The 22339-nt window shown below is 47.3% G+C and overlaps 1 protein-coding gene across 1 annotated transcript in view; it reads left to right on the forward strand.

The window, feature by feature from the left end:
- Positions 1 to 15763, forward strand: part of SLC25A20 (solute carrier family 25 member 20) — a 44098-nt gene extending 28335 nt beyond the window's left edge. The window contains exons 5-9 of the mRNA XM_003257027.4: positions 10147 to 10264; positions 13067 to 13139; positions 13493 to 13602; positions 14063 to 14187; positions 14922 to 15763. Of these exons, the coding sequence (XP_003257075.1) occupies positions 10147 to 10264; positions 13067 to 13139; positions 13493 to 13602; positions 14063 to 14187; positions 14922 to 14984 (489 nt within the window). The 3' untranslated portion in view covers positions 14985 to 15763. The remainder of the gene's footprint in view (positions 1 to 10146; positions 10265 to 13066; positions 13140 to 13492; positions 13603 to 14062; positions 14188 to 14921) is intronic.
- The last annotated feature ends 6576 nt before the right edge of the window (positions 15764 to 22339 follow it).

Raw genomic sequence — 22339 nt, forward strand, 5'->3', positions numbered from 1 at the left:
TGAGGTCAAGAATTTGAGATCAGCCTGGCCAACATGGTAAAACCCTGGCTTTACTAAAAATGCAAAATTATCCAGGCATGGTGGCATGCACCTGTAATCCCAGTTACTTGGGAGGCTGAGGCAGGAGAATTGCATGAAACTGAGAGGTGGAGGTTGCAGTGAGCCAAGATTGTGCCACTGCACTCCAGCCTGGGCAACAGAGCAATATGGTCTTAAAAAAAAAAAATCATTGGGCAGGCCAGGCAGAGTGACTCACACCTGTGATCCCAGGACTTTGAGAGGCCAAGGGTGGTGGATTGCTTGAGCCCATGAGGCTGAGACCAGCTTATGTGGCACGGCAAAACCCCATCTCTAAAAAAAAAAAAAATTAGCTGGGCATGGTGGTATGCATCTGTAGTCCCAGCTACTTGGGGGTGGCGAGGTGTGAGGATCAGCCCAGGAAGTTAAAGCTGCAGTGAGCCAGGATTGCGCCACTGCACTAAACCCTGGGTGACAGAGTGAGACCCTGTCTCAAAAAAATGAATCAATTGGACATATTTGTGTGATCTGTTTCTCTCTCTCTTTTTTTTGAGATGGCGTTTCGCTCTTTGTTGCCCAGGCTGGAGTGCAATGGTGTGATCTTGGCTCACCGCAACCTCTGCCTCCTGGGTTCAAGCGATTCTCCTGCCTCAGTCTCCTGAGTAGCTGGGATTATAGGCACGCGCCACCATGCCCAGCTAATTTTGTATTCTTAGAAGAGATGGGGTTTCTCCATGTTGGTCAGGCTGGTCTTGAACTCCCGACATCAGGTGATCTGCCCACCTCAGCCTCCCAAAGTGCTGGGATTACAGACGTGAGTCACTGTGCCCAGCCTTGTTTCTCTGTTCTACTCCATTTATCTATATGTCTATCTCTTCACCAACACCACACAGTCTTGATAACTATAGCTGTATATAATAAACCTTGAAATTCAGCAGACTTATTCCTCCCACTTGATTCTCTCTTTTTTTTTTTAAATTGTTCTAGCCTCCTAGGACAATTTTCTACTCCTTTGTCTTTCCACATAAATTGTAGGATAATTTAAAAAATTTAGAAAAATCTCGCTGAGATTTTGATAGGAATTATGTTAAACGTACAGATAAATTTGGGCAGAATTGACACCTTTATTATTTTGAATCCTCCAATCCAGGAAGAATGGTATATCTTTCCATTTATTTAAAAATCTGATTTCTGGCCGGGCATGGTGGCTCACGCCTGTAATCCCAGCATTTTGAGAAGCTGAGGCAGGTGGATCACATGAGGCCAGGAGTTTGAGACCAGCCTGGCCAATATGGCAAAACCCTGTGTCTACTAAAAATACAAAAATTAGCCACGCATGGTGGTGCAGGCCTGTAATCCCAGCTACTCTGGTGGCTGAGGCACGAGAATCACCTGAACCCGGGAGGTGGAGGTTGCAGTGAGCCAAGATCGCGCCACTGCACTCCAGCCTGGATGATAGAGTGAGACCCTATCTCAAAAAAAAAAAAAAAAAAAAAAAGAATCTGATTTCTGGCCAAGCTTGGTGGCCTGTCATCCTAGCGCTTTGGGAGGCCAAGGCAGGTGGATCGCTTGAGCTCAGGTGTTTGAGACCAGCCTGGGCAATACAGCGAAACCCCATCTCTTAAAAAAAAAAATTAGCTGGGCATGGTGTTGCGTGCCTGTAGTCCCAGCTACGTGGTAGGCTAGGGCAGGAAGACAGCTTGAACCCAGGAGATGACAAAGTTGAGATACTGTCTCAAAAAAGAAAAAAAGAAAAAGAAAAATCTGATTTCCTTCATCAGCATTGTGTAGTTTTCAGGTTTTCTCACATTTACACCTAAGTGTTTCTTTTTCTGTTTGCCTTGTAAAATGGTGTTGTAAATGATATTATAATTTTATTTGATTGTCCACATGTTCATTGCTCGTTTGAGAAACACGATTGATTTTTGTATAATCTTGTATCCTACAACCTTTCTGAACTTCCTTATTAGTTCTATGATTTTTTTTTTTTTTAAGATTCCTTGGGATTTCCTACATAGACAACCATGTCATTTGGAAATAGGGACGTTTTATTTAAGAAAAAAAAAATTTTTTTTTTTGAGACAGGGTGTCACTCTGTTGCCCAGGCGTATGATCTTGGCTCACTGCAACCTCCGCCTCCTGGGTTCAAGAGACTCTCCTGCCTCATCCTCCCGAATAGCTGGGACTACAGGTTCATGCCATCACCCCTGGCTAATTTTTGTATTTTTTGGTAGAGATTGGGTTTCACCATGTTGGCCAGGCTGGTCTCAAATTCCTGACCTCAAGTGATCCATCCGCCTCGGCCTCCCAAAGTGCTGAGATTATAGGCGAGAGCCACCATGCCAAGCCTATTTCCTTTTTTTTGAGACAATGCCTAGGCTGAAGTGCAGAGGCATGCATCACAGCTAACTGTAGCTTGATCTCCCAGGCTCAAGCCATCCTCTCACCTAGCCCCTGGGTATCTGGGCCTACAGACATGTATCACCACACCTGGCTAATTTTTTAGTTTTTTGTAGAGATAGGCTCTTCCTTTGTTACCCAGACTGATCTCAAACTCTTGGGATCAAGCAATCTGCCCACCTTGGCCTCCCCAAGTGCTAGAATTACAGGTATGAGCCACCATGCCTGGCTTCTTCTTTCTCTTTTTTCTAGAGGCATAGTCTCACCCTACTGCATGGCTGGAGTGTAGTGGTCTGATAATGGCTTACTGCATCCTCAAACTCCAGGGTTCAAGTGATCTTCCTGCCTCAGCCTCCTATTAGCTGGGACTACAGGTGTCACCCGGCCTGGCTAACTTTTTGTAGAAATGGAGTCTCGCTTTATTGCCCTGGCTGATCTCCGACTCCTGGGATCAAGTGAGCCTCCCACCTTGACCTCCCAGAATGCTAGGATTATAGCCATGAGCCACTATACCTGGCCTATTTAAAAAAAAGTTTTTTTGGCCGGGCACAGTGGCTCATGCCTGTAATCCCACTTTGGGAGGCTGAGGTGGGTGTATCACCTGAGGTCGGTCACCTCAATCTCCTGACCTCGTGATCCACCTGCCTTTGCCTTCCAAAGTGCTGGGAGTATAGGCGTGAGCCACCGCGCCCAGTCAAAAAATTTTTTTCAAGCATGTTCATAATTGCTCATTGAAGGATTTTTATCATGGCTGCTTTAAAATCTTTGTCAGATAATTCTAACATCTCTGACATCTTGGTGTTGGCAAATATTGCTAGTCTTTTTTTCTTTCAGTTTGAGGTCTTCCTTGTTTTGAATATGACAAGTGATTTTTCAATTGCAACCTCAATATTTACATATTCAGTTGAGAGTTTTTCTGATACTACTCCAGCAGGAAGGGAAGGATGCAGCCTCATTACAGCTAGGTGGAGGTAGAAATCAAGGTTCCTACTTGGCCTCTGTTGACACCTGATGATGGGGTGCTCCTTTTTATTGCTGGGTAAGCGTGAGAGTTCCAGTGTGTCCACTAGCACTCTAGGGTGGCAAGATGCTAAGGAATGCAAGTCCTAATTCCTTTTTTTTTTTAATTTATTTTTTAAGAGAAGGGTTCAGGGCTGCACAAGGCCTTGGCTGCGGCCCTTCCCCTAATTTCTTACTTGGCTTTCTCTGACTCCACGCTGGTAACATGTTGGGTACTTCATAACTACTCCATAAAGATGAAAGTCTATGCTTCCTACTAAGTCTTTGCTGGTGTGGGCGGGGTCACGGCTTTTTAAATGGTGTTTGGTTGGAGTAGAGGACCTTTCCTGGTCCTTTTTGTAGAGAATGCATGCTTTTGTTGGGGCTTCTTTTGGTTTGTACCTTTTGATATTTTTGAATTGTCAGCTTTTTCAGCTGACATATACAGGGTAAAAGGAAAACCCAAGGAAACCACTATCTCATTCCTCAAGTCCCAAGGTTTCTCAGCTGCCATTGGTCCAAACTTTCAGACCCTTCATATGTTTATTTTAAATATAACATCCAGAGTTTTTTGGTTATAAATAGGGAAAAGTACATCTGCTTTTAGCACGAGGAATAGGGAAAAGTACATCTGCTCCATCTTCCCAGAAGTAGAAGTCTATCTATTGATTTTGATTTAGGGAATGTGTTCAGTGGCTTTGTCCATTGCTCTTTTCCCTTATGGCTTCTTCCATTTTGTCTATGCCTAGAGTCCTTTCTACTCCTACATCAGACATTCACTTAGCCCTGTTCTTTTCTTGCACCCTCCTACTCTGCTGTGTGACCGCTTCCCACCTCTCCTCTTCTCAACCCCCCACCTTCTCAGTGGATGAGTTGGTTTCTGACTTCCCTGAGAAAATGGAAACCATCAGAAGAGGATTTCACCAGATGCCTTCTGCTACCTCTACCTCCATGTACCTACCTGCTGCTGCCCTGCTTGTTTCTTTTCTTTTCTTTTCTTTTTTTTTTTTTTGAGACGGAGTTTTTGCTCTTGTTGCCTAGGCTGGAGTGCAGTGGTGCCATCTCGGCTCACCGCAACCTCCGCCTCCCGGGTTCAAGTAATTCTCCTGCCTCAGCCTCCTGAGTAGCTGGGATTACAGGCATGCGCCTCCATGCCCGGCTAATTTTTGTATTTTTAGTAGAGACGGGGTTTCTCCATGTTGGTCAGGCTGGTCTCGAACTCCCAACCTCAGGTGATCCACCTGCCTCGGCCTCCCAAAGTGCTGGGATTACAGGCGTGAGCCACCACGCCCGGCCGCCCTGCTTGTTTCTACCAAGGATGGCCTGTGCTTCTGCTTGATCCCAGGCCTCTTTGTGCACTGGATCCCATCCCCTCTTGCCCAGCCACAGACATTGTTTTTTTTTTTTTTCCCTCAGCCACTGACATCAGTTTTTGCTCTCCACTTGATCATTCTCATCAGGAATAAAGGCATAAACATGCTTGCATTTTTCATCTTAAAAATACAAACTTTGGGCCGGGTGCGGTGGCTCACGCCTGTAATCTCAGCACTTTGGGAGGCCATGGTGGGTGGATCACCTGAGGTTGGGAGTTCAAGACCAGCCTGACCAATATGGAGAAACCCCATCTCTACTAAAAATACAAAAAAAAAAAAAAAAAATTAGCCAGGCATGGTGGCGCATCCTGTAATCCCAGCTACTTGGGAGGCTGAGGCAGGAGAATCTCGAATCCAGGAGGCAGAGGTTGTGGTGAGCCAAGATCTTGCCACTGCACTCCAACCTGGGCAACAAGAGTGAAACTCCATCTCAAAAACAAACAAACAAACAAATAAACTTTGGGCATGGTGGCTCACGCCTATAATCTCAGCACTTTTGGAAGCTGAGGTGTATGGATCACCCAAGCCCAGGAGTTTGAGACCAGCCTCGGCAACATGGCAAAACCCCATCTCTACAAAAAAATACAAAAATTAGCCATACATGGGCCAGGCGCGGTGGCTCACACCTATAATCCCAGCACTTTGGGTGGCCAAGGTGGGTGAATCATCTGAGGTCAGGAGTTCAAGACCAGCCTGGCCAAAATGATGAAACCCCATCTCTACTAAAAATACAAGAAATTAGCCAGGCGTGGTGGCAGGCGCCTGTAATCCCAGCTACTTGGGAGTCTGAGACAGGAGAATTGCTTGAACCTGGGAGGCAAAAGTTGCAGTGAGTCGAGATTGCGCCGTTGCACTCCAGTCTGGGGTACAAGATTGCAACTCCGTCTCAAAAAACGAAAAAAAAAATAGGTGTGGTGGCACGCACCTGTAGTCCTAGCTATTCAGGAGTCTGAGGTGGAAGGATCGTTTGAGCACAGGAAGTCGAGGCTGCAGTGAGCAGAGATCATGCCACTACTCGAGCCTGAGCAACAGCATGGGAACCTGTCTCAAAAAAACTTCTCTCTAGTCTTTTCCACACCAATTTCTATGCTTCATGACTTTGCTCCCTCTTACACAAAAACTCCTTGAAAAAGTTTTTTTTTTTTGTTTTTTTGTTTTTTTTTTTTGAAATGGAGTCTTGTTCTGTCACCCAGGCTGTAATGCAGTGGCATGATCTCGGCCTTGGCTCACTGCAACCTCTGCTTCCCAGGTTCCAGTGATTCTCCTGCCTCAGCCTCCCAAGTAGCTGGGAATACAGGTGCACACCACCACACCCTGCTAATTTTTGTACTTTTAGTAGAGATGGGGTTTTGCCTTGTTGGCCAGGCTGGTCTTGAACTCTTGACCTCAGGTGATCCACCCACCTTGGCCTCCCAAAATGCTGGGATTACAGACGTGAGCTGCCACACCGGCCTGTTTCTTGTTTTTTTTACCTGCCATTTCCAGTTCCTCTTCTCTAATTGTTAAAACTGCTCCAATCTGGCTTTTGCCTCACAACTGCAAATAAAGTGGTTTTATCAAGGTCACTAGTGACTTTTTTTTTCCTTTTTTTGAGAGAGAGTCTTGCTCTGTCACCAGGCTGGAGTGCAGTGGTGCGATCTCAGCTCACTGAAACCTCTGACTCGCTGGTTCAAGCGATTTTCCTGCCTCAGCCTCCCGAGTAGCTGGGATTACAGGCATGCGCTACGAGGCCGGGCTAATTTTTTTTTTTTGTATTTTTAGTAGAGACAGGGTTTCACCATGTTGGCCAGGATGGTCTCCATCTCCTGACCTCGTGATCCACCTGCCTCGGCCTCCCAAAGTGCTGGGATTACAGGCGTAAGCCACCATGCCCAGCAGGTCACTAGTGACTTTTACACTTCAGTGGTTAGTTCTCAGTACTTATCTTTCTTTTCTTTTCTTTCTTTTTTTTTTTTTGAGACAGAGTCTTGCTTTGTCTCCCAGGCTAGAGTGCGGTGGCGCAATATCAGCTCACTGCAACCCAGGCTTCCTGGGTTCAAGTGATTCTTGTGCCTCAGCCTCCCAAATAGCTGGGACTACAGGCACACACCCAGCTAATTTTGGGGGACTTTTTTTTTTTTTTTTTTTTTAGAAACAGGGTTTTGCCATGTTGACCAGGCTGGTCTGGAACTCTGGCCTCAAGTGATCTGCCCACTTCAGCCTCCCAGAGTGCTGAGATTACAGGAGTAAGTCACCGCACCCAGCCTTGTCTCATGACTTTTAGACACCATTTTTATGCTGATGACTCAAATTTATATCTCTGGCTGGGTGCCATGGCTCACGCCTGTAATCCCAGCACTTTGGGAGGCCGAGGCGGATGGATCACGAGGTCAAGAGATCGAGACCATCCTGGCCAACATGGTGAAACCCCATCTCTACTAAAAATACAAAAATTAGCTAGGTGTGGTGGTGCGTGCCTATAGTCCCAGCTACTTAGGAGGCTGAGGCAGGAGAATCACTTGAACCCAGGAGGCGGAGGTTGCAATGAGCTGAGATCGCACTACTGCACCCCAGCCTGGTGACAGAGCAAGACTCCGTCTCAAAAAAAAAAACATTATATCTCCAACTCAGACTTTTCCTGAACTCCAAACTAGTTTATCCAACATTTCTATGTGGATGCTAAAAGGTGCCTCAAAGTCATCATGTACAAAACTGAACTCCTGGTCTTCCCCGTACCTCCTCTACTCTCAGCATTTTCCAGTTCAGTTGGTGACAATAGTATCCTTGTAATTATTCAGGCTTGTAGCCCAGGAGTACTCCTAAATTCCTCTTTTTCTCCCACAGTTTAGAGTCCATCTGTTGAGCAATTATGCTGGCTTTCAACATTATCCCAAATCCATCCCTTCACACCATCTCCATTGCGGCCATACTACTTCAGGCCACCTTCATCACTGTCCTGGAAGACAGTGAGGGCCTCCTTACTTGTTTCCCTTCTTACAGTCTGTACATACATAACAATGATAGGATTCTGTAAATATGTTATTCCCATGCCCAATCCTCCATGGCTCCTCAGGTCACTGTGAATCGGCTCCAGCATTCTCAGATAACATGACCTTCCTTCTGTTCCTCAGACATACCAGGTACATATGTCCGGATACTTTGGGGAAGTTATACCAAAAAAAACCATTGATACTCAATTGACATTATCTTACATTTATTATTTTTAGAAAAATAGAAATCTTTCTTATTGAAAACTTTTCCCAACTAGAATTAGGACTCTTTTTATTGACCTCTTATTTTGTAATCCTCAGATATTTTAGAGTTTTATTTATACAAAGCCTATTGCTTAATTCACATATATTTTGTTGCTTTTTTGTTTTCTTTTGGAGACAGAGTCTTACTGTGTCACCCAGGCTGGAGTGCAGTGGTGCAATCTCGGCTCACTACAATCTCCACCTCCCAGGTTCAAGTCATTCTCCTGCCTCAGCCTCCTGAGTAGCTGAGATTACAGGCGTCTGCCACCATGCCCAGCTAAGTTTTGTATTTTTAGTAGGGATGGGGGTCTCACCGTGTTGGCCAGGCTGGTCTCGAACTCCTGGCCTCAGGTGATCTGCCTGCCTTGGGCTCCCAAAGTGCTGGGATTACAGGCGTGAGCCACCATGCCCGGCTTTTATTGCTATTTTGAATGGGATCCTTTTATTCATTGATTGATTGAAATAGAGTTGCAGTCTGTCTCCCAGGCTGGGGTGCAGTGGCACGATCTCAGCTCACTGCAATCTCCACCTTCTGGGTTCAAGCGATTCTCCTGCTTCAGCCTCCTGAGTAGCTGAGATTACAGGCATGTGCCACCACGCCTGGCTAATTTTTGTATTTTTAGTAGAGACAGGGTTTCACCATGTTGGTCAGGCTGGTCTCAAACTCCTGACCTCATGATCTGCCCGCCTCAGCCTCCCAAAGTGCTGGGATTACAGGTGTGAGCCACCATGCCCAGCCTTTTCTATTATTTTTTAACTGGTTAATCCTGATATGTAAGAAAGCTATTTGGTTTATGTATTTGTAAATGTTTCTCTTTGGAACTGTTAAAGCTGAACTCCCTTTCCAGCTTAAATTATTTTTTGGTTGATGCTCTTGTGTGTTCTGACTCCTCTTGGTCCTGAACAAGCGGGATCCCTGTGTGGATCCTGCACGGAGCTGTCTTTCAGATCTTTCCTGGGATTACCCCTGCCTACCCCCAGGTTCTTGGCTCTCAGGGGAGGGGTAGGAGCCTCTCTTCAGCCCTCCTCTGGCTCTGCATAGGAGCCCTCTCTGAACAGGACCCCTGTCTAGGCACTTAGAGCTCTGAGTGAAATTTTCTGTTCACCTTTTCTTAACCAAGCCTCATGACCAGGTAGGCTTGGAATGCAGTTGGTCTTCAGGGGATATTTGTTGAAGGAATAAATGAATGACTAAAGTATTTGTCGCTTCCTTTTTAGACCTTCCAAATAGCTTTATTGTGTTTGACAGATTTCCTCAACTTATTTTTTATTTTTATTTATTTTTATTTATTTATTTTTTTGAGACGGAGTCTCGCTCTGTTGCCCAGGCTGGAGTGCAGTGGTGCAATCTCGGCTCACTGCAAGCTCCGCCTCCCGGGTTCACGCCATTCTCCTGCCTCAGCCTCTCCGAGTAGCTGGGACTACAGGCGCCCGCCACCACTCCCTGCCAATTTTTTGTATTTTTAGTAGAGACGGGGTTTCACCGTCGTCTCGATCTCCTGACCTCGTGATCTGCCCGCCTCGGCCTCCCAAAGTGCTGGGATTACAAGCGTGAGCCACTGCGCCCGGCCTTTTATTTTTAAATTTTGAGACAGAGTCTCACTCTGCTGCCCAGGCTGGAGTGCAGTGGTACGATATGTTTTCTAACTGCAACCTCTGCCTCCCAAGTTCAGGTGATTCTCCTGCCTCAGCCTCCCAAGCAGCTGACTACAGGCGCCCACCACCATGCCCAGCTAATTTTTGTATTTTTCGTAGAGACAGGGTTTCACTGTGTTGGCCAGGCTGGTTTCAAACTCCTGACCTCAGGTGACCTGCCTGCCTTGGCCTCCCAAAGTGCTGGGATTATAGGCATGAGCCGTCGTGCCTGGCCTCCTCAACTCGTTTTTCAAATTTTCTGTTGATTTTATTTCTAGTCAATGTGAATATTTTCTGATATTTTCACCTAGCCTTATTTCATAGTACCTGCCCCAAGATCACACATTCCTGATACTTATCAATTTGACAGTGAAGTCTTTTATTGCTCTAACACATAATGGCCATACTTACTTTGTAGTCTCCTGTAACCTGCTGGATCTGTGACTCTGATGTTGTTTCTGACTTAACGATCCTCTCCTCCCTCCCAGATTCAGGCTTCTTCAGGAGAAAGCAAGTACACTGGTACCTTGGACTGTGCAAAGAAGCTGTACCAGGAGTTTGGGATCCGAGGCATCTACAAAGGGACTGTGCTTACCCTTATGCGAGGTAACCTTTGAGGCCTCCACTTGAGGTCACCTGGGGAGGTCACCTGAGGTGGGTCTGCCGCAGAGGGTCTCGCCTGGATTGCCAGATTAGCCTCGGCACCATGCATGTCACATCTCTGACAATACTGGCAGTAAGAGTCTCCCCCGGCCAACATGAACATATATTAGGATGAGGGGACCTTCCATCTTTCCCTAGTGTCTGCAGGGGTAGAAGTCATGGCATCACAGTTGGAGGGGAGTGGCAAGTAGATAGAAATCATCTCTGGAGGGAGGACTGGGAAGAAAGAGTGACTTGGGGACAGTGGTGATCTCCCTGGTTTTGAGAAGTATGTCCTGTTTTAGTGGCAGTAGGAAAGGCAGAGACAGTCTCACTCTTGTCCTGAGTTGGCAGCTTAGAGGAAGGCCAGATACAACAACTGTGCTTATAACTGTGGGCATGTCACTTGCCCACATGGACTTTCACACTCAGAGAAAACCTTATTTATTTTTTTACTTATTTTTATTTTATTTTTTGAGATGGAGTTTCACTCTTGTTGCCCAGGCTGGAGTGCAATGGCACAGTCTTGGCTTACTGCAACCTCTGCCTCCCAGGTTCAAGCAATTTTCCTCCCTCAGCCTCCCAAGTAGCTGGGATTACAAGCACATGCCACCATGCCCGGCTAATTTTTTGTATTTTTAGTAGAGATGGGGTTTCACCATGTTGGCCAGGCTGGTCTTAAACTCCTGACATCAGGTGATCCACCCACCTCGGCCTCCCAAGGTGCCGGGATTACTGGCGTGAGCCGCCGCACCCGGCCTTATTATTATTATTTTTTGAGACAGAGTCTGGCTCTGTCACCCAGGCTGGAGTGCAGTGGCACAATCTCAGCTCACTGCAACCTCCACTTCCCAGGTTCAAGTGACTCTCCTGCCTCAGCCTCCTGAGTAGCTGGGGTTACAGGTGTGCGCCACCATGCCTGGCTAATTGTTGTACTTTTAGTAGAGATAGGGTTTCACTATGTTAGCCAGGGTGGTCTCGAACTCCTGACCTCAGATGATCCACCTGCCTTGGCTTCCCAAAGTGCTGGGATTATAGGCGTGAGCCACTAAGCCCAGCTGAGGGAACTTTAATGAAATTATATCATGTGTGTTTGTACTCACTTACACCAGTGCTTGGCCCAGAGCAGCATCTCATAGCTGCAAAGTGATTGTTGCAAATAGGATGTGGCTGCTGAGGAACTTCTCAGGAATCCCTGAAGGGTCTAGTGCCAAGCCTGGCTTTTCTGCATTCAAGAAATCTGTGGGGGCCGGGTGTGGTTGCTCACACTTGTAATCCCAGCACTTTGGGAGGCTGAGTTGAGAGGATCACTTGAGCCCAGGAGTTCGAGACCAGCCTGGGTGAAATAGTGATACCCTGTCTCTATTAAAATAATAATAGCTGGGTGTGGTGGCTCACGCCTGTAATCCCAGCACTTTAGGAGGCCAAGGCGGGCGGATCACGAGGTCAGGAGTTCAAGACCAGCCTGACCAATATGGTAAAACCCCATCTCTACTAAAAATACAAAAATTAGCCAGGCATGGTGGCACATGCATCCCAGCTACTCAGGAGGCTGAGGCAGGAGAATTGCTTGAACCCAGGAGGCAGAGGTTGCAGTGAGCTGAGATTGCACCATTGCACTCCAGCCTGGGCGACAGAGCGAGACTCCGTCTCAAAAAATAAATAAATAAAAAATAAAGTAATAATAATAATACTGTATTCTTTTTCTTTTTTTTGAGACAGAGTCTTGCTCTGTTGCCCAGCCAGGAGTGCATTAGTGTGATCTCGGCTCACTGCAACCTCCACCTTCTGGGTTCAAGTGATTCCTGTGCCTCAGCCTCCTGAGTAGCTGGGATTACAGGCATGTGCCACCAGGCCTGGCTAATTTTTGTATTTTTTGTACTATTATTATTTTTTGTGATGGAGTCTTGCTCCATCACCAGGCTAGAGTGCAGTGGCTCAATCTCGGCTCACTGCAACCTCCACCTCCTGGGTTCAAGCAATTCTCCTGCCTCAGTCTCCTGAGTAGCTGGGACTACAGGCATGTGCCACCATGCCTGGGTAATTTTTGGTAGAGATGGGGTTTCACCATGTTGGCCAGGATGGTCTCAATCTCTTGACCTCGTGATCCACCCACCTCGGACTCCCAAAGTGCTGGGATTACAGGTGTGAGCCAACACGCTCGGCCATTTTTGTATTTTTTTTTTTTTTTTTTTTTTTTTTTTTTTTGATTACAGGTGCCTGCCACCACGCCTGGCCAATTTTTGTATTTTTAGTAGAGACGGGGTTTCACCATGTTGGTCAGGCTGGTCTCGAACTCCTGACCTCGTGACCCGCCCGCCTCGGCCTCCCGAAGTGCTGGGATTAAAGGCATGAGCCACTGTACCCGGCCCATTTTTATATTTTTAGTAGAGACGAGGCTTTCGCCATATTGGCCAGACTGGTCTTGAATTCCTGGCCTCAGGTGATGTGCCCGCCTCGGCCTCCCAAAGTGCTCGGCTTACAGTTACGAACTACCATGCCTGGCATTTTTTTTTCTTTTTAATGCTTTTTTAGACTACATAAATTACTACCATAGGCTAATGTTTAAAAAGCAAATAAATTGAACCAAATCTGGTCACCCATTTAAAAAACAATTTTACTAATAATTCAGGTCAAGCGCGGACCTCCTGGCCTCAAGCAATCCCCCTGCCTCAACCTCCTAAGTTGCTGAGATTACAGGTGTGAACCACCATGCCTGGCAAAGAGTTTATGTACTTTAATTCACCTCTTTCTTGCCACTGACAGATGTCCCAGCTAGTGGAATGTATTTCATGACATATGAATGGCTGAAAAATATCTTCACTCCAGAGGGAAAGAGGTGAGGAAAACATAACTTGGAAGCCACTTTCCCCAGTCGTGGGTGCGTTGCCCTCTCCTGTGGGTGAATCTGAAAGCAGAAGCAGTTATTGTTCCTGGCTCCATGTCTGCTTTCCTCTTGTGGCTGCTGACGTCCAGTTAGCTCTTCTTACTCTGTGCCTCAGCCAGTGGAGCAAATATTTGAAACAGGTTCATGAAACCTCCTCCAAGGAGTGCCAGCAGCACTGGCCTTATACCTCCTCCCTCCATCCAGTTTCTGCCTCTCTGTAACTGCCCTGTCTGCCAAAGGCAGGATAGTCTGAATGCCACTCTCAGAGCCTTTGTCTAACTGGGGCTGTGGTTGGTGTTATACAGGGTCAGTGAGCTCAGTGCCCCTCGGATCTTGGTGGCTGGGGGCATTGCAGGGATCTTCAACTGGGCTGTGGCAATCCCCCCAGATGTGCTCAAGTCTCGATTCCAGACTGGTGAGTGGAAGGTAGTGGGGTGGACAGGGGCAGAGTGGGTCCCCAGCACTGGCTAATCCTGGGGTGCAAAGCTCATAAGGCCTTAGGGATACTCACTCTCCATGGCAGCACCTAGCATCTGCCTGACCAATATTCTCCCTCACAGTCATTTGCATTCTAGGAACCCTAGATTCATTTTCATGACAGCCTAAACACAAGGTAAGTGTGATAAGAAGTCAAGTCCACTTTTCCTCCCCCACATGAACAGAAGGGCTGTGTCATTCTTCTTCCCTCTTTTCTACTCCCTTAGCACAAGTAATTCAGGCATTTGTGCATTTGTCCCAAGGTGAACTGTTATCTATGGACTGGTCCCACATGACCTGGAAGGTGTCCTTTCCCTGTGCTAGTCCTGACCCTCCAGGAAGACTTAACTACTAGTTTCTCCTTCCTGAAGCCTTAAAAATTGGGTTCTGCCCCACAGCACCTCCTGGGAAATATCCTAATGGTTTCAGAGATGTGCTGAGGGAGCTGATCCGGGATGAAGGAGTCACATCCTTGTACAAAGGGTTCAATGCAGTGATGATCCGAGCCTTCCCAGCCAATGCGGTGAGTAGCTGGCAGGGCTGTGCTTTCCCTCTGGGGCTCAGGGCAGGGTGCATGTGGTTTGACTTTTGCTTGTTCCTGGGATAGGACCGGGGTCTCAGTTTTCCCAAAGCCCTATCTTCAGCCAGAGCATTCCTTATTTGCTCCCTTCCTTGAAGCTGTCAGGAGGATTTGCCTTTGGGGATCTCTGAGGTGAGGGGCTTTGATTTCCTGACCTGGCCATTAGAAGTGGGCAGTTGTGAGGCCAGGCATGGTGGCTAGTGCCTGTAATCCCAGCACTTTGGGAGGCTGAGGCAGGTGGATCATCTGAGGTCAGGAGTTTGAGACCGGCTTGGCCAACATGGGGAAACACCGTCTTTACTAAAAATACAAAAATTAGCTGGGCGTGGTGGCGGGTGCCTGTAATCCTAGCTACTCAGGAGGCTGAGGCAGGAGAATTGCTTTAACCCGGGAGGCAGAGATTGCAGTGAGCTGAGATTGTACCATTGCACTCCAACCTGGGTGACAAGAGCAAAACTCCATCTCCAAAAAAAAAAAAAAAAAAGTGGGCAGTTGTGGGATATAAATTTTCTTCTCCTCTTAAAAATGAGAGAGCAGAGCTTGCATCCTTGATGTGGAGTGGGTGTGGGGTTAGGGAGGGGCTCTGGTCCTGACAGGGCCAGCAAAGCATAGTGCTTTGAATAGTCTATGAATAGTTATTCCTGCTGGCTTTTTTCTTCCTCCCAACCCCTTCTCAGGCCTGTTTCCTTGGCTTTGAAGTTGCCATGAAGTTCCTTAATTGGGCCACCCCCAACTTGTGAGGCTGAAGGCTGCTCAAGGCTTCTGGGTGCTGGAAGCTCTCACTGAGGAGAAGGAGTAGTGGGCAGAACTAAGCAGTCTTGGAGGGCAAGGGGAGGGGAATGGTGGGATCAGAGCCCTGTGCATGGACTTGGTGAGACCGTTGCCTTAATGACATCCTGCATCTTGTATAACTTAGTGTGTCATTTTGAAACTTGAATGCATTCTTATCAATTTAAGGGATCTTAAAAGGATTTGGAAATGGAACAAGTAGCTTCTAGACCAGATACTACCTGTGGCAAGAATGCTGCCTACCAGTTGACTGCTGGTCCTACCACAGTCAAAGTATTCCTCATTAAAGACAGAATCTCAGGTTCTCACTGGAGGCACTGTGCGTATTTTCAACCAGATCACCAGGAGCTGAGATCTTCTTCAGTCCCTAGCCAGGAATACCCATTGGATTTCCAGGGTGCCATCTAATCCTGGGCTGTACATGTGGATATGGACTTGAGGCCCACCTCTGTGTCCAAGTGGATTGGGCATATATGCCTAGGAGGAGATAGACTGTTAATTGTTGGATTTTGATTTTTTTTTTAAGCGTGCAAGTAATCAAAAGTAAAACTGGAGTAGCCTAATTTTCTGGCAGCAGGTGGAGAACTTTCCCTCCTACACAGTGAGGACAGTCCCAGTCTGCTGGGATTAGTGAGAAAGCCCAGGGTGTAGGAAGGCCCTTTTTACGTACTCTTTTCTCAGGAGAGCTCACTATTTTAACAATAAACAATAAATGTTGTTTCTAATTTTTGCATTGTGTTATATTTTCTTCTTTTGATTCTGGGACATTTCAGTAGGCAGCCTGTGGCCTTGGTGGAGGCTTTCAGGGATCCAGTATTCTTCCCTGGGAACCTTAGGCTGGGGATCCAGCAGCAGGAGGAGGTGGAGGAGGAGGAAGTTTTGGCTGGCTCTGCCTTCTCTGACTGCCCTAGCCCCAGCTGCTCTAGGGAGGATGTGTGGGGTGGTGTGACTCGACTGGTAATTGTTCACACAGGCCTCAATGCAAGCCTGTCACGCAGGCCCTCCCAAGGCCCAGCCTGCAACCCATCCCTTCATTTATTCCCCTCTCTTCCCTGAGCACCATAGGTGTCTGAGCTAACAGATGGAGAGTCAGTTGTTCTAAAAGGACAAAAGCAATCTTGGGTTTTCATGTGGGCTTTGGAGTTGCTGTGCGATCTGAGGTAGCTAGCTTAACTTTACCAATCAGGCAGATTATGCTATCCAGGTGTGTCCAGAAAAGGTGAGGGAGTTGGAGAGTCATAAGCTAGATTATTACTTTCTGGTGGAGGGGAGAGCTTGCTGAAGCTACTGGAGCTGGGCTTTTCTGGCATTGTCCCATCTGGTGGTCACAGTTACAGTTCCACTGGCACTTCCTGCCTCACTGCAGCTGCACAGAGACTCTTGGACTTTGGCTTTAGAACCATCACTCTCTCTGTCTCTAGTTTTGAACTGTTAAAAAAAAAAAAAAAAAAAAAAAAAAAGCTGGGCGCACTGGATCATGCCATGCTTGTAATCCCAACACTTTGGGAAGCCAAGGAAGGAGGATCACTTGAGTCCAGTAGTTCAAGACCAGCCAGGGCAATATAGTAAGATTCTGTCTCTACATAAAATTTTTTAAAAATTAAAAAATTAGCCAGACATGGTGGTATGTGCCTGTAGTCCCAGCTACTCAGGACGCTAAGGTAGGAGGATCACTTGAGCCCAAGAAGTTGAGGCTACAGTGAGCCTAGTGTGCATCACTGCACTCCAGCCTGGGCAACAGAGTAACACCTGGTAAGAAGGGCAGGGATACACCCCTATCTGGGAGTTGGGGCTGTGATCAACCCAGCAGGAAGCTGAAGACTTGGGACTTTAAAGAAGGAGGATTTATAGCTTGGAATAGATTTCTAAATGACCAGATAGGAATTATGGCCGAGGAGAAAATAACATTTTTGGCCAGGCACAGTGGCTCACACCTATAATCCTAGCACTTTGGGAGGCCGAGGCGGGTGGATCACTTGAGTTCAGGAGTTCAAGACCAGCCTGGCCAACATGGTGAAACCCCATCTCTACTCAAAATACAAAAATTAGCCGGGAATGGTGGGGCATGCCTGTAGTCCCAGCTACTCGGGAGGCTGAGGCAGGAGAATCACTTGAACCCGGGAGGCAGAGGTTGCAGTGAGCCAAGATCGCCCTACTGCACTCCATGCTGGGTGTCAGAGCGAGATTCCATCTAAAAAAAAAATTAATTTATTTTTTATTAATTAAATTTTTTAGAGACAGGGTCTCACTTTGTCGGCTAGGCTACAGTGCAGTGGTGAGATCAGAGCTCAGCTCACTGCTGGCTCAAATGATCCTCCCACCTCCGCCTCCCAAGAAGGTGGAACTATAGGCACTTGTACAGTACACCTGTAGTGTACTGCTGTGTCTGGCTATTAAAAAAAAATCTGTACAGATGAGGTCTCACTATGTGGCCCAGGATGAACAGTTTTTAAAGATGAAAATTGTATATCCTCTGTCTGGCAAGGTTAATTAAATGTTAAGCCTGCTTCCTCTAACGCTGCAGGATGTCTTTGTTTAATATCTCATTGATTTGAAGATGGCCATATATGTGTCTCCTGAAGCTCTTCTTTTTAAATCTTATTTTATTAGAAAAAATTTTTTTGAGATAGGGTTCACTCTGTTACCTAGGCTGGAGTGCAGTGGCATGGTCATGGCTCACTGCAGCCTTGACCTCCTGGGCCCAAGTGATCTTCCCACCTCAGCCTCCTGAGTAGCTGGGACCACAGGCATGTGTTACTATGCCCAGCTAATTTTTTAAATTTATTTTTTGTAGAGATGGAGTCTTCCTATGTTGCCCAGGCTGGTCTTGAACTCCTGGGCTCCTGCCTCAGCCTCCCGAAGTGCTGGGATTACAGGCATGCACCACTGTGCTCAGCCTGAAGCTCTTCTTGATATCACCCAGTCCTGAGACTGTTCTAAATTTTAAATTTTAATTTTTTTTTTTTTTTTGAGATGAAGTCTCGCTCTGTCACCCAGGCTGGAGTGCAGTGGCATGATCTCAGCTCACTGCAACCTCCACCTCCTGGGTTCAAAAGATTCTCCTACCTCAGCCTCCCAAGTAGCTGGGTCTATAGGCACCTGCCACCACGCCCAGCTAATTTTTGTATTTTTAGTAGAGATGAGGTTTCCTCATGTTGGTCAGGCTGGTGTTGGAACTCCTGACCTCAAGTGATCCACCCGCCTCGGCCTCCCAAAGTGCTAGGATTACAGGTGTGATCCACTGCGCCTGACTGAGACTATTTAAAAACCTCAGCTTTTGCCTAGAAGCCCCTGTAAATGTATTTGCATTTCAGCCAAATGCCAGCCATTCCCATGGCTTAGGATCACTTTTACAGTCTGTGCCTCTGGATAATTTGCCCTTTGAAAAATTTTCCATTTTAAAATGGAGTATTTTGGTTCTTTGATGTTAGTGATGGTAGATTATTTTAGTCCTTTGGGTGTTCAATAGATGTTAAGTCAAATAGGGAAGCCCTTGGAGGCATATTTGTGAAGGGAGCAGAGCAGATGTTGAGTAACTCCCTCCTGGCTGGTGCTTCCTTTTTATGATGCACTTTGAAATGCCACCTGTTCCTGATATATCTCTTCTCTTCCTGACAGGGGTAAAGAGTAGGGGAAAATTGGGGCCCTCCCTAGCAATTTCTCTTTCACAAACAGTCACAACTGGGAGCCAGACAGTGATTTTTTTAAACAACCAATTGGTGATAAAAGCCTCACCCAGGCATCAAGAAGCATATAACTGGGCCAAAGGTGAGGGAAGGAGCACAGGTTGTTGCAACAGTGATTGTTAAAAGCACAGTAGCACCATTTCAGCTATAAAGTCATACTATCTCTACCCCACAGTGGTTTCCCTACAGCCTTTTTTTTTTTTTTTTGAGACACAGTCTTGCTCTGTCACCCAGGCTGGAGGCAGTGGCATGATCTTCAGCTCACTGCAACCTCCACCTATTGGGTTCAAGCGATTCTCCTGCCTCAGCCTCCCGAGTAGCTGGGACTACAGGTGCACACCACCACGCTTGGCTAATTTTTGTATCTTTAGTACAGACGGGGCCAGGCTGGTCACGAACTCCTGACCTCAGGTGATCCGCCCGCCTCAGCCTCCCAAAGTGCTGGGATTACAGGCATGAGCCACCGTGCCCAGCCTCCTTACAGCCTTTTGAGGCTGGAGCCCCCTACATTTTTTCTAACCTCCTTATAAGTTTATTCTCTTATTTCTTTATCCCCTTGTAACTCAACGTTTAATGGGTAGGGATTTTTTTTTTCTTTTTTTTTTTTTGAGATGGAGTCTCCCTCTTTTGCCCAGGCTGGAGTGCAGTGGCACGATGTTGGATCTTGGCTCACTGCAACCTCTGCCTTCCAGGTTCAAGTGATTCTCCTGCCTCAGCCTCCTGAGTAGCTGCAATTACAGGTGCATACCACCACGCCCAGCTAATTTTTGTATTTTTAGTAGAGATGGGGTTTCACCATTTTGGCCAGGCTGGTCCTGACCTCAAGTCACCCACCCACCTTGGCCTCCCAAAGTGTTGGGATTACAGGTGTGAGCCACTACACCTGGCCTTAATTTTTGTATTTTTTGGTAGAGATGGGGTTTTACCATGTTGGCCAAGCTGGTCTCAAACTCCTGACCTCAGGTGATCTGCCTGCCTTGGCCTCCCAAAGTGCTGCGATTATAGGCATGAGCCACTGCACCAAGCCTCTGAGTAGGGATTTTGACTTCCACTTTCAGATGTGGATGCCAAGGCTCAGACAGGGTAAACTGATCTGCAAAGGTCATTGGCAAATTGATAATAAAGTGGGGATTGTCTGGGTCTCTTGAAGAAAGACTTGTGATGCTATCAGAGGCTGTCCTGAGGCTGCTTGATCCAGGCTCCAGGAGACCTGTCTGTACCACCTGGTCCAAGCTTAGGTACCTGGCCTGTGAGTCAGATCAGGGGTGGCACATAGAGTCCTAACAGGCACTGGGAAGGCCCCAGGGCCAGGTGTCCCTTAGGGGTCCCTTTTCTGCTTTCTCTGCTATGGTAAGCATGCAGACCTGTGATTTTCTAGCCAGGTTCCCTGTGCTTTCTAGGTTCTGTCCTTGCCCTGAGGTGTCTCAGATGCAGACCCTGGGTCCACTGCAGAGACTGACACTTTTTCAGGACATAGTGTCTCAGGCATGGGGATGGCTCACAGGTACACAAACGTGGCCTGGGAGCTAACTGCTCCCTGGAGCATGGGCACTTGTTAAAACAAATTACATTTCCTGGACAAAAGGCAATGGCCTCACTGGAGGAGCCACAGTAGAGGCTGAAAGACAGCTTGGGTGAGGGCAGAGAAAACATAGCCCACTTCCTCAATCTCTCTTGCCAACTGAAGGCTCATGAACACTTCTAAGGCAACATAGAAACTGTTGCTTGTAGGAGCTAAGTGAGCTGGGAGTACTAAATCCAGGAGGGCCTGGCATGTAGAGGTGGTCAGGTGACCAGCAGATCCCAGGAAATGGGTGGGGGACTGGAATGGTTTAGAAAAGTGGTCCCTTGATCAAGTAAGAGGGAGGTTTTCCTGCTGGACCTGAGTCCTGCAAGTATGCAGAGGGCATAAGGTATTTAAGCTGGAGGAGCTGAGCCAACAGCAGGCCTTCAGAGGAGTTCAGGGAAGTTTAGGCCCCTCTCTTCATCTTGGAGAGACAGACAGAAATATTTGAATAATAAACCTATCAAGAGCACACAAAATTCATTGTTTCATTGGAAACAGCAATGGTACCCTACCCATTTTCGTTTTCACCAAGACCCGTTGCTTTTGGGCTAAACAACATGTGTCCCACCTGTGCTACTCTGCATCCATAGTTGTAAACATCTCTGCAAATTGGCCCCATTGTGTCCATATTTGTGCCTGTGGTTGGTGATATGGCAGTTTGTGCAAGATGTTGACTGCCTGCTGAGTTGTGAGTAAGATTAGATTTGAGTGTAGCACCCTCAGTGTTCTGGGGCCTCCTCCTGTGTACTTCTCTTGCTTCTAAGAGTCTCTGCTGTTGGCCTTTTCCACCATCACTTGCTCTTGGCAGCTGTATCTCAGTTACTGGCTGCCTCTGGGTTTAGTTGCCATGGTAACCTCCAGTGGTACAGCTGGACAGGCTTGAATGCAGGCAGGATAAGGGTAGAAGACGTGGGGTTCAGGCTCCTGGTGTTCTCTCCTGTTACAGGGCCCTCTTCTTTAGCCAGCTCAACTAGACATTCATGAAGACCCTGGGGGCTCTACTTGTTACTGAGACTCCTCTAAAAAAAAAAAAATAGGGTCTGGCAGAACAGTGGCCTCATCTCCAGGATGCTTTGATGCCTGCTGGATGGGGTTGGCTGAGCCGTGGGCATCTGAGAACAGTCGATAGACTTCTCAGAGTATGCAATAAGGACTGACAGGAAAAAGTTGGGACTGCCTCCCCTCCCAAAGAAGTGGGAGAGATGGACCCCTGCTCTGGGGACCAAGTGCTGGGGGAGAGTGCCAGGTTAAACCTGGAGGCTGGCTGTCCATCTTTGCTCTGAGACTAGTCTATGGAGACGCATGAGGAGCAGCTGTAGGGCTCCTGCTTTCTGTGGTTATATGGCAGACACACCTATGTATGGTAGCGGCACATGACAGCAATAACTTAAGCATACTCTGAGAACGACCCTGTACGGCAGATACACCTGAATGTGTTAGGAGTTCCAAGCGAGGACAAGCCAGAGATTCATTACTTACCCATGAGGAATATCTGAGCCCCCATTCTGTCCTGTGGATGTACAGGGGATTGAGCCCCTTTGTTTTGGGTTAAATCAAAGTTGTTAGGGGGAGGGTGTTAAGTGAAAATGCCATATATGCTGCATACTATCTGCAGGTGGGGCAGTTCTATCTAGCCCACCTCCACTGGACTGCTCTATATGAAAATTCCCCTCTATCAACCCTAAGTCTTGTTTGCTGGCTCTGGATCTCTTTTGGCCTCTCGAACCTGGTGCCATCCCTACTGAAGTTAATAGGGGTCTGGTGGCCAGGCATGGTGGCTCATGCCTATAATCCCACCACTTTGGGAGGCTGAGGTGGGCAGATCACGGGAGGTCAGGAGTTCGTGACCAGCCTGGACCCATCTGTACTAAAAATACAAAAATTAGCCAGGCATGGTGGTGTGCGCCTGTAGTCCCAGCTACTCGAGGCTGAGGCAGGAGAATCACTTGAACCCAGGAGGTGGAGGTTGCAGTGAGCAGAGATCGTGCCACTGCACTCCAGCCCTGAGCGACAGAGCGAGACTCCATCTCAAAAAAGAAAACAAAAATAAATA

This window comes from Nomascus leucogenys, chromosome 4 (assembly GCF_006542625.1).
Source record: "Nomascus leucogenys isolate Asia chromosome 4, Asia_NLE_v1, whole genome shotgun sequence".
NCBI classification, from domain to species: Eukaryota; Metazoa; Chordata; class Mammalia; order Primates; family Hylobatidae; genus Nomascus; species Nomascus leucogenys.